The sequence below is a fragment of the Myotis yumanensis genome, unplaced genomic scaffold (genome assembly GCF_028538775.1).
Source record: "Myotis yumanensis isolate MYYU_CA2020_CCGP unplaced genomic scaffold, mMyoYum1.0.hap1 SCAF_3, whole genome shotgun sequence".
Taxonomy (NCBI): Eukaryota; Metazoa; Chordata; class Mammalia; order Chiroptera; family Vespertilionidae; genus Myotis; species Myotis yumanensis.
The window spans coordinates 210,579,525-210,592,167 of record NW_027223754.1 but is presented as its reverse complement, the minus strand read 5'-3'; the positions used below and the strand labels follow the sequence as shown (position 1 = coordinate 210,592,167).

Below are 12,643 nucleotides of genomic sequence, written 5' to 3'. Positions count from 1 at the left end.
ATCCACGATTCTCTCTCATCACTGATGTTCCTATCTCTCTCCCCCTCTCCCTTCCTCTCTGAAATCAATAAAAATACATTTTTAAAAAGTTACAGTATAACATCATAGTTTACAACCTCATGGCTTATGTCATAACTTGTCAAGGAAAATATGGAAGCTCACAGTGCAAAACAAGTTGCTTGATATGTTTAACTTCATCTGAAATGTCTTAAGGTTAATAAGTGTTATTAATGGGCAGGTTTCAATCTATTTCAAAGGCTTGTCATTAAAGATTAAATAAGTTAATATATTCACAAAGAATTTAAGACAATGCCTGGAACCCAATAAACATGCAATAAAGTAATTTTATTATTTGGTTATAGCAAGAACAAGTGTAATAATTTTCTAGGTCTTCGGCCTAAAGCATTATTAGTCCTCAAACAGCTCCAATGTATTATTCATACCAAGTATCCTATAATAACTCTACCACAAAGTAGTAAGAATAGCTAACATTTATAATAATTACCATGTGCCAAGCACTGTGCCTAGGTTATTCCATTTAATCATCACAGCAATCCTATAAGGAGCTCTCAGTTTTGCTCCCATTTTACTGAGGCTCAGAGAAGTTACATGCCTTGCCTCGGGCCACACAGCAGAGGGGCCAGAACTAGAATCCAAGCAATCTCCCTTTAATTTATGCATCCTCACCAAAATGTGTAGTACCAGCATGTCAAACTCAAAGGCTAACCTGAGCCAAATAAAGGAGGCATGCAGCCCGCAGGCCACAAGTTTGACATGCTTGCTGTAGTAGGTTTCCAAATTGTGGTAACAACATGCTGTCACTTCAGAAAGGAGGAAGAGGTAACAGGGTTTGAGGAAAGAGAAGCAGTTCCTAGGGGGAAAGGGTAGCAATGACAACACTACAACTGCAGCAATGAGTGGGGTCGTGGTTCCTTACAATGCCATGCATCCTCTAGGACAGTGGTTCTCAACCTGTGGGTCCCGACCCCTTTGGGGGTCGAATGACCCTTTCACAGGGGTCACCTAAGACCATCGGAAAACACATATATGATCACATATTGTTTTTGTGATTAATCACTATGCTTTAATTATGTTCCATTTGTAACAATGAAAATACATCCTGCATATCAGATATTTACATTACAATTCATAACAGTAGCAAAATTACAGTTATGAAGTAGCAACGAAAATAATTTTATGGTTGGGGGTCACCACAACATGAGGAACTGTATTAAAGGGTCGCGGCATTAGGGAGGTTGAGAACCACTGCTCTAGTAGAATACCAATAATCCCTTGAAAACTGCTCAGAAACCACCAATGGTCATATTCCCCTGTATTGAGGAAACTAGTCAAAAATGAAAGCCTGATGCTCTCAAGAAATGCTAAGGAGCCCTTAGGATTCCAATGCCAAAGTTCTCTAAAAAGAGATAATCTGCCCAGGTCAGTGAGCTCAGTGGTTAGAGCATCGGCCTGGGCACCAAAGGGTTTCGGGTTCAGTTCTCAATCTGGAGGCATGCAGGAAGCAACCAGTCCATGTGTTTCTCTCACATCAATGCTTTTCTCTCTCTCCTTCCCTCCCTCTTTCTCTCTCTCTCTCTCTCCCCTTCACTCTCTCCTCTTCCTTCCCTCCCTTCCACTCTCTCTAAAAAATCAATGGAAGAGATATCCTTGTGTGAGGATTAACAAAACCAAAAAAAAAAAAAAAAAAAAAAAGAAAAGATGGCAATCTAACTATCTGGTTCCTATTGGTCTCAAGTTTATAAGAAATCAGAATAATAGAATTTTAATAAAGCTAACAACTAACATCTATTGAGTTTTTGCTCTATACCAGGTACTATTGTTATCCCCAATTTACAGAGAAGAAAGCAGGCGATAAACTAGTGAGCGCAACTGAGGATACTGTTAGGCCCCAACTGTTTACCCCAAGAAAGTGGGGGGCTGTGTTATTTTTTGTTAATTCTCACCTGATGATATTTTTTCCATTGACTTTTAGAGAGAGTGGAAGAGAGGAAGGGAGAGAGAGAAACATCCATGTGAGAGAGACATATCAATTGAACCTGCAACCCAGGTATGTGCCTTTGAGTGAGAATCGAACCTAAGACTTCAGTACAGGGACTGACATTCTAACTACTGAGGCACGCTGGTCAGGGCAGGGGCTGCATTATTTTGAAAAAATATACCAGCTCTTTTAAGGGAAGAAAAGCAAATAACTTACGCTATCCTAAAATCAAGCACGTTTTTTAGAGCAGCGGTAGCCAACCTTTTGGACCTCATGGACCACCGGTTGGCGACCACTGTTTTAGAGGAACACAGTGAGGCCGAGGCACCGCCCAGAGTTAAGTAGCCAGGGAGATCAAAGCTATGCATTACTGATGATGTTAGAGGACTTATGGGCAGTTGGCGCAGGCTCAGTGCCCACCTGCTGAGTGGGCGCTTCCTGGTCTCCTTGGCTCGGACCTTCCTCAACAGGTCTTCTAGCTTGCTCGACTCCTTGAAATGAACTCCTAGGTCCTCATCCTCTGCTGTGCTGATGACATCTCTGTAGAATAAGGATATGTCAAAGCCTCCACGTTTCTTCAGGTGCATCAAGTCAAGAAAGATACCTGGGGCAAGGACAGACACAAGTGAGGGGAAACAATTTTCAGCAAGACATTTTTGCAGTTAAGTTCAAATATGCTTTTTAAAGATCCCAAAGAGCCTGGCTGGTGTGGCTCAATGGTTGAGCGTCAACCTTTGAACATGGTCATGGTTCAATTCCTGGTCAGGTTTGAGGGCTCAATTCCTGGTAGGGGGCCATGAGGGAGGCAGCCAATCAAAGATTCTCTCTCATCATTGATGTTTCTCTCTCTCTCTCCCTTCCTGTCTCTGAAATCAATAAAAAAATTAAAAATAATAAATAAAGATCCCAAAGAACTAGGCTGATTATTAACATTTTGGGAATCAGAGAAAGTGGCTAAGGGAGCCAGCTGTATAATGACTTCGGACAACATATTCAAATAACTACCATTCACAGTAGCATTAAAATCAAGAAAATCTTGCTCTAGTAGAGTCCTTTAGACTGCTAATGGCCTGCCCATTTTCACTGGGAATGTTACACAAGTGTCTCCTCCAGCTGCATGTTATTCTTTCATTTTACTCTGAATGGTGAAAAGCAAATGTTTGACATCAGCTATACAGAAGCAATAAAATTAAGTGCCAATTTAAAAGAACGGGGGAAATACAGACCTGTGTCACGGAGATCCCCAGCCTTGGTCCTGGCCCGGCTGGCTTTGGCACTGTCATTGCCATGGGGGTCATCTTCATTGGTGAACAGCATGATCCTCTTATGGCTCATCTTGAACTGGACATCACTAAAGAGGTTGGCACAGACCCACAGCACTTCACTTAGTGAGTAGTCACATCCATAGCCAATCAGGTCTTGGAAATGTTTCTTTCCCTGCTGCCCCTTAAACTGCGCGAGCTCTAACACTCGTTTAGCACCTGATCAGAGACAGGGAGTCAAATGGGCAGAAAAGTCAGTGTCAGTGGACACCTTTACAAGACCAATGGAAGGGCCTAAGGTCCATTTGTCACCGAGCTGTTTAACCCATACAGCAAAAGTACACATCCTAAGAAGAGCCCCCTAGTGCAGGAAAGCATACTCTTAGTGAAGGTGTCATCTGCTGCCTTCTCCACATCGCTTTGTTCATGGAAAACACGTAAGGGACAAGTTCATCTTAGAAACACTGACCTGGATTATCCAGCTCCTGTAAGACGTAAATATTTTTGAAATTCACTGAGTTTTTGTCCTTCTTGGTACCATAGAACACCACTGCCAAGAGATCTCGATCACTGCTTATGATTTTACTGGTGTACACACTCTGGATACACTGGAAAAATAAAAACAAAAATTCAATTAATGTTCAACTACTTACCACTAAACTTAAACTCCATCAGTGCCTGGCACACATTGGTGCTCGATATATATTTGCTGAACGTATACATGGCATTAGAATAAGGTATGACCTCTACCTCCAGGAAATTCATGAATCAGTGAGAGTGATGGGCAGATATGTTACACTATAACAAAAAGCAGAGTGCTGCCGAAACCGGTTTGGCTCAGTGGATAGAGCATCAGCCTGCGGACTGAGAGGTCCCGGGTTTGATTCCGGTCAAGGGCATGTACCTGGGTTGCGGGCACGTCCCCGGTGGGGGATGTGCAAGAGGCAGCTGATCGATGTTTCTCTCTCATGGATGTTTCTAACTCTCTATCTCTCTCCCTTCCTCTCTGTGAAAAATCAATAAAATATATAAAAATAAAATAAAATAAAATAAAAAAAAATAAAAAAAATTCTTATAAAAAAAAAAAAAAGCAGAGTGCAGTAAGCATATAATAGAAGTATAAGCAGTCCTTACCGTAAGAAGTCAGAAATTTAAAGCATGTATATACTCAGGGAGGAAACTGCTATATGGGAAAAGCTCACTAATGGAATCAGAAAACCTGGGTATTAGTCTCACTGATGTCACACACTAACTGGCTGGGTTTTGGTCAGGTCACTTGATCTTTCCTCAAGTAGCTTGATACTAAGAAACAGAATCTACATTTATAAAATAATTACGTGTATAAAAGGTTTAAGCTAACAGTAAGTATATGTGACCGGAAAAGAAGGCATAACTACTAACAGCATTTTCTACAATACAATTTGCTTAATTACACAATTAAAAACATCAGTATACCAGGAGAGGTCTAGCTACCTATTGAAACTAATGTCAGCACCTGGTCAATCGGTGCCTCTGAAGAGTTGGTCTGTCCTGGCAGCCTATTTAATTCTGGGGACACTGACAAAATTAAGTTTCTGAATGTGCAAAGCTGGGGAATAAGCCAGCATGGTGACCCCTCCATGTCCTGCCTGAGCTTCTCAGCAACCTTCCTCCACAGCAATTCTCTCGTTAAATGCAGAACTTACAGTATGTTACTCATTGACAATAATCTGCAGGCAAGTAGTCATTTCTACAAACACTTCCATCTATTTTTTGAGCAGTTTATAAATACTTACAAAAACTTGGTGAGGCCTTCTTATAGACTCTAAGAAATAAAAACACACACAAAAGAAAACTAACATCGAATTACAGAAAACGTTTTTTCATTGCTTCTTATCAAATACACTAGACTCTAGAGCAGGGGTGGGCAAACTTTTTGACTCGAGGGCCACAATGGGTTCTTAAACTGGACCAGAGGGCTGGAACAAAAGCATGGATGGAGTGTTTGTGTGAACTAATATAAATTCAAAGTAAACATCATTACATAAAAGGGTACGGTCTTTTTTTTTAGTTTTATTCATTTCAAACGGGCTGTAGTTTGCCCACAGCTGCGCTAGAGGCCTGCTGCACAAATTCATACACGAAAGGGCTTCCTCAGCCTGGCCGGAGATCAGGGTTGATCAGGGCTGGCTGGCTGGGGGAGGGACTGCAGGAGGTTGGCCAGCTGCAGGAGGTTGGCTGTGGGAGCGCACTGACCACCAGGGGGCAGCTTCTGCATTGAGCATCTGCCCCCTAGTGGTCAGTGCGTGTCATAGCAACTGGTCGGTTGTTCAGTCGTTCAGTCATTGGTCGCTTAGGCTTTTATATATTGACTATGCTCATCTGTGAATGTCTCACTTATTTGCTACATAATACTACATTTTCTTCTGGGTTCTTTAGGCATCAAGGGTTCCTCGAACCCTTTGAAACTACATGTAGAACTGTGAGTGTGTCTTTCTGGGGAGAGGGACATAGTTTTCATCACATTGTAAAGAGAGGGCCGTGATCCCAAAAAGGTTAAAGCAGTGCTCCTCCAAGAGTGACCTCCAAACCAGCAACATCAGCATCACCTGGGAACTTACTGGAAATGCCAATTCTTAGTTCCGGCTTTAGACCCACAGAATCTGGGGAAAAGCCCCGCAGTCCATGTTAACAAGCCCCTGCAGGTGACTCTGATGTAGGTTAAAGTTTTAAAGTTAAGGATTGATTTTTATTAATTCTGTTTTTAAATGCCAAGATATTCTGATCTGCCAAATGCAAGAACTGTCTGTATACAAATTAGAACATGAGAAGCTTGTTTGGTTCCAAACTCTAAAAATATGAGACCTGAGATATACAATAAATGTTTAGAAATTCTTTTCTATGAATAGTGACCTTTTTAATTGAAGTGTAATTCATATAACAAAGTTAATCATTTTAAAGTGAGCAATTTAGTAGTAGTTAGTAAATTTACAATGTTGTGTAACCACCACCTCCATCTAGTTCCAAAATATTTTCACCGCCTCCACAGCAAACGCCATCCATTACACCATCGCATCCCATTCCTCCCTCCCCCCTGCCCCTAGGAACGACCAACCTGCATTCTCTATGGATTATCTAGTCTACATTTCATTTGTCCGGCTTCTTTCACTTAACATGTTTTCCATGCTCATTTACCTTGTGGCATGTATCAGTCTTTTTCATTTCTTTTTATGCCTGAGTAATATTACGATGTAGGTATAAGCATTTTGTTTATCCACTTCAAAATGTTTTGGAATGAGACAGAAGTGGTGGTTACACAACATTGTGAATGACTAAATACCTTCGAACTGTACACTTTAGAAAGGTTAATTTTGTTATGTGAACTACACCTCATTTTAAAAAACTAAACTAGCCCTGGCCAGTTGCTCAGTTGGTTGGAACGTCGTCCTATACACCAGAAAGGTTGCTGGTCCCATTCCCAGTCAGGGCACATGGGCAGGAGGCAGCCAATCAATGGTTCACTCTCACTCTCTCCCTTCCTCTCTTTCTAAAAATCAATACAAATATTTTTAAGTTTAAAAAATATTTTTTAAAAAACAAACTAATTCTCACAACGTGATATGAAAGATACTATTATTCTCTCCATTTCACAGATGAGAAAACAGATACCAAAAGGTTGGGCAACTCTTTGAACATTAAACATCAGACAGTTTATTAAGTGGCAGAATCAGAATCTGAGTACCTGATTCTGTTGGGTATACACCTGGGAGAATTGCTGGGTCAGATTGTAATTCTATATTGAATTCTCAGGAACTGCCAAGCTGTTTTGCACAGCGGCTGATCCATTTTACATTCCCACTATCAATGTATGAGGCTTCTAGTTTCTCCACATCCTTCTTATTTTCCTTTTTTTTTTTTTTTGTAATTATATCCATCCTAGTGGGTGAGATATCTCATTGTGGTTTTGATCTGCATTTCTCTAATGACTAAAGATGTTCAGAATCTTCTGTGTTTGTTGGCTATTTGCATATCTTTAGAGACATGTATATTCAAGTCCTATGCCCATTTTTTAATTGGGTTTTTTGTCTTTTTGTTGTAATAATCTTTTTCAACCACAGGTAACACCCAACTTCCAAATATCACTTAGAAGAGGACTCATTTCCATACAATAATTGCTGGAATGTCCTCTCTTCCGCTATGCTCCCATCTCTACAGAAGGAGCAGCCCATTTCTACTATGAGGGCTAATGCCAAAGGTGGGAGCAATGTATTCCTAGTGTCTGGAGTTCAAACCCAGAATTAAATGTTTCTCCAACACTGCCACACTTTTACACATAGCCATCCAGGGAGGCTAACCACCATTTATCATTCACAAACAAAATTTTCACACAGAGCCCATATTTTATAAGTAGTGTTAATACTTTGGGGTTTTGTTTGTTTTAAATAAAAAGGTAGTCTTACCTGGATGCTCATGTCAAAAGGAGTCATTTCATCTTCACCTTCTGATTTAAACATGGCCCTAGAAGCATCAACCAAAAAAATCAAACTATCTCTTCCTGAATATGTGTATTCTCCTACAGGGGGGAAAAAAAAGGAAGGAAATGCTTGCCCTTGTGTTCATATTTATCATGTTTATTATTTAAATAGAACAAATAGAGAAAAGCCCATTAAGCAGAAGTATAGCCTGATGAATTATTATAAGACTAGAGGCCCGGTGCATGAATTCGTGCAGGGGTGGGGTCTGGCTGGCCCACCTCGATCAGGGCTATCGGGCGGGGCCAGCCTGTGGGGAGGGGCCAGCCTGTGGGGAGGGGCCATGGGCAGTTGGTGGGCTGGCCCTGCCCCCAATTGGGGTGCGGGGGAGGGGGGGTAGCGATTGGGGGTGGAGCTGGGGGTGAGGAGCCACGGGTGGTTGCCTGGCCAGTCCCACCCCCTGGTCAAACTCGTGGTTGAACTCCACATTAAGGGGACAATTTGCATACTAGCCTTTTATTATATAGCATGAACACCCTTAAAACCACTACCCACAGTGAATCTTACCAGTCACCCAGAAGCCCTCTCCATGTTCCCTCTCAATTACAATGCTGAGCCTCCTCCTGATAGCATTGTCATTTAACCTAGTTATGAATAACTGGAAAGGAGCAAAGGGAAGGCCAAATATTATGGGCATGCGATTTGTGCAGCTTTACCAGGAAGCTGCGGTTTAGATGCATGACCAATGAAGTCTGGATGAAACGGGTAAGGTGCTTGTCTGTCAGCCACACCTGGGAACAGGTCATTGGCCAGAGTAGGTGTGACCACTGCAAGCTCGGGAAGTTTTAAGATATTTAATCTCCTAAACAAAGGAGCTTGCTCTTTTGTGCTCTTGCTTGCTGAAGTTGACTCCTGGCTTGCAGGGTTCTCAAATTCCTATATTCACCCAAAGGGCCTCAGCCATGTGGACCCCACACACAATGGATTAATAGATTGCAACTAGACTAATGCTAAACTGGACCCAGCTTCATACCAGAACAGAAATTTTGGATATATATTATTTTCTTAAGATAAATTTTTAAGAGGTAGAATTTCCTGGGTCAAGGTAGAATTTTGTTTAAGGCTCTTGACACATATGATCATATTGTTTTAATAAAAGATGGGTAATTAAATTTATTGTATTAAGTGGGCTTTGCTTCTAGTTCTACTGAATCCCCAGCTATACATCTTCCAGGACTGGAATCCAATGGAAATGGGACTTTATAAGCCCAAGGATGTAATTCAAAGCTTTCAATTACAAAAACAAAGCTTTCTACCATATCTCATCCTCCCATAGGGGCCTCTGGAAATTCTTATATCAGTGGTACCCCAAGAACCCCACTCCCACTAACAATGGAGAAAGACCATCCATACATTGTCTCACAATGTATTTGTTGAAGAACCAGGATGTTGTGTCTTGTGCAGCCTTCCACCTTCTGGATTTTGCTGACTGCATTCTTCTGGTGTAGGTTAACATAGCCCTGTGTTTCCTACCACGGACCAGAGGCTTCATCACATGCCGGTTTTCTTTATTTTGGCATGATTATATCAAGGGTGATCTTGTGTTCTTCATATGTTTGATGGTCTCCTTTTTTAACACTGCTGCTTAATACAATAAATTTCATTAACCATCTTTTATTAAAACAGTATGACCATGTGTCAAGAGCCTTAAACAAAATTCTACCTTGACCCAGGAAATTCTACCTCTTAAAAATCTATCTTGCCGAAACCGGTTTGGCTCAATGGATAGAGCGTCGGACTTCAGACTGAAAGGTCCCAGGTTCGATTCCGGTCAAGGGCATGTACCTGGGTTGCGGGCACATCCCCAGTGGGAGATGTGCAGGAGGCGGCTGATCGATGTTTCTAACTCTCTATCTCTCTCCCTTCCTCTCTGTAAAAAATCAATAAAATATATTTTTTTAAAAAATCTATCTTAAGAAAATAATATATAAAAAAACCCTTATGCAAAATTTTCCCCAATGTTATTTATTAAAGTAAGAAGTTGAAAATAGAGATAGACCAAGATGGCGGCGTAGGTAAACACCGGAGACCGCTGCTGCAAACAACCATTTCAAAAATACAACTAAAAGACGGTACGGACATCACCCAGAACCACAGGAAGGCTGGCTGAAGAGAGACTCTACAACTAGAAGGAAAGAGAACAGCAAACCGAGGCTCAGAGGAGGCGCAGTGTGGAAAATACAAAGGTACCGAGGTACGCGCGAAAGCGGGCTGGTGGCTGAGGGCGCGGTTGTCGTTTTCGGTCGGGAGTGAGTCTCAGACTCTGGGCTCCAGATCCGGGCGAGTCTCTAGGGACCCAGACTCAAACGGGAGAAGCGGGATTATCCGGCATCAGTTGGAACCTGAGGGCAGCTTTCTCTCCGAGGTTTGCAGCGGCTGCCGGGGTTCTGAGAAGCAGAGCCTCTGGGAACGGGACTGAGAGCAGCCATAACTGCTCCCTCCGCCCGCCCGCCCTGTTTATCCCGCCCCGCCCAAACCCTGCGCACAGCCATTTGCCGATCGCCTCAGGCAAAGGCTGGATTAGCGCCTCCCCAGAAGACTGAAGTTTTCCACACAGCTGATTCCTACAGCCAGTCGGCCTGATGGTCAAATCCCTCTAGTGTTAACTACAACAATTAAGGCTTGGCTAGAACAAGACTGCGCACAAAGACCACAAGGGGGTGCACCAAGAAAGCATAAAAGATGCGGAGACAAAAAAACATGACAGAAATGGAGGATATGGAGCTAAGAATCGCAATTTTGAGGGCTTGCTATAAACTTGAGCAGAGCCTCACGAAAACTAATGAGACCCTCGATGCTACGATAAAGAAATTAGAAAGTAAGCATACACGGACTGAAATAAAGAATATTATACCAAGTAGCAGACCAGAGGAGCACAAGAATCAAACCAAAGATTCGACAAAAAACACCCAACTGGAAAAGCAAAATGAAAAAAGAATCCGAAAGTGTGAAGATAGTGTAAGGAGCCTCTGGGACAGCTTCAAGCGCAGTAATATCAGAATTATAGGGGTGCCAGAAGATGAGAGACAGCAAGATACTGAAAACCTATTTGAAGAAATAATGGCAGAAAACTTCCCCCACTTGGTGAAAGAAATGGACTTACAGGTCCAAGAAGCGCAGAGAACCCCAAACAAAAGGAATCCAAAGAGGACCACACCAAGACACATCATCATTAAAATGCCAAGAGCAAAAGACAAAGAGAGAATCTTAAAAGCAGCAAGAGAAAGAGACTCAATTACCTACAAGGGAATACCCATACGACTGTCAGCTGATTTCTCAACAGAAACTTTGCAGGCCAGAAGGGAATGGCAAGAAATATTCAAAGTGCTGAATACCAAGAACCTACAACCAAGATTACTTTATCCAGCAAAGCTATCATTCAGAATTGAAGGTCAGATAAAGAGCTTCACAGATAAGGAAAAGCTAAAGGACTTCATCACCACTAAACCAGTATTATACGAAATGCTGAAAGGTTTCCTTTAAGAAGAGGAAGAAGAAAAAGGTAAAGATACAAATTGTGAACAACAAACATGCATCTATCAACAAGTGAATCTAAGAATCAAGTGAATAAATAATCTGATGTACAGAATGAACTGGTGATTACAATGAATCAGGGACATAGAAGGGGAATGGACTGACTATTCTTGGGGGGCGGGGAAGGGGAATGGGAGATGCGGGAAGAGAATGGACAAAAATTGTGCACCTATGGATGAGGACAGTGGGTGGGGAGTGACGGCGGAGGGTGGGGCAGGAACTGGGAAAAGGGGAGTTATGGGAAAAAAAGAGGAACAAATGTAATCAGAACAATAAAGATTTAATTTAAAAAAAAAAAAAAAAGAAGTTGAAAATAATTAAAATATCCAGCCCTGGCCAGTGTTCTCAGTGGTTAGAGCGTCAGCCCAAACACCAGAAGGGTTGCAGGTTCAATTCCTGGTCAAAGGCATGTGCCTGGCTTGCAGGTTCAATCCCTAGTCCCAGTCAGGGCACATGCAGGAGGTAACCGATCAATGTGTGTCTCTTACATCTATGTTTGTTTCTCTCTCTCCCTCCCTCCCTCCCTTCCACTCTCTCTAAAAATCAATGGAAAAAATATCCTCAAGTGAGGATTAACAAAAAAATTAAAAAATAAATTTTAATGTATATGCACTATGATTACAACTATACAAAAACTCAGATACAAAGAAAAAATAGATATACGTAGTTAGGAAATATGCAGAATGAAGGCATATGAAGGAAATATGCAAAATGCCAAAATGCGCCATAGCCGGTTTGGCTCAGTGGATAGAGCGTCAGCCTGTGGACTGAAGGGTCCCAGGTTCAATTCCGGTCAAGGGCATGTACCTTGGTTGCGGGCACATCCCCAGTAGGAGGTGTGCAGGAGGCAACTGATGGATGTTTCTCTCTCACTGATGTTTCTGACTCTCTATCTCTCTCCCTTTCTCTCTGTAAAATCAATAAAATATATATTTTTTTTAAATGCCAAAATGCTAATAGTAGTTGTGTTAGGGTGATAAATTATAATAAATATTCTCATTTTTCAACATTTCCTGTTTCTCAATTTTAATAAAAACATTTTAAAGTTTTCAGACTTAAACTAAATAGTATACAGATACATGTATCCCTTATTTCTCTTTCTTTGTCCTATGTGTTGGTGTGTTGGCTGAACATATACCCCCAAACCTGGAGGTTATGGTAAGGGAATGACAGCTGTAACTGCGTTGCTAATGTTTATTCTGGTTGCTGCAATTATTATAGGAAGGCATTTTTGTATTGAGGTACTAGGATGAGTAAAACTATATTCCTGGGCCCTAGACGGGCTGCTCAGTTAGTTGGAGCATCCTCCCGTACACTGAAAGGCTTCAGGTTTGATT

The 12,643-nt window shown here is 41.7% G+C and overlaps 1 protein-coding gene across 2 annotated transcripts in view; it reads right to left on the bottom strand.

The window, feature by feature from the left end:
• XRCC6 (X-ray repair cross complementing 6) overlaps window positions 1-12,643 on the bottom strand; it is a 28,100-nt gene that overhangs the window by 14,067 nt on the left and 1,390 nt on the right. The window contains exons 1-5 of one of the 2 annotated variants that reach the window (XM_070411216.1): window positions 9,136-9,271; window positions 7,701-7,813; window positions 3,731-3,869; window positions 3,226-3,480; window positions 2,420-2,603 (exon numbers count right to left, since the gene is read on the bottom strand). In XM_070411216.1, the coding sequence (XP_070267317.1) occupies window positions 2,420-2,603; window positions 3,226-3,480; window positions 3,731-3,869; window positions 7,701-7,754 (632 nt within the window). In that variant the 5' untranslated portion in view covers window positions 7,755-7,813; window positions 9,136-9,271. Of the gene's footprint in view, window positions 1-2,419; window positions 2,604-3,225; window positions 3,481-3,730; window positions 3,870-7,700; window positions 7,814-9,135; window positions 9,272-12,643 lie in introns of those variants that run through there. The other variant, XM_070411215.1, reaches the window with a different exon arrangement.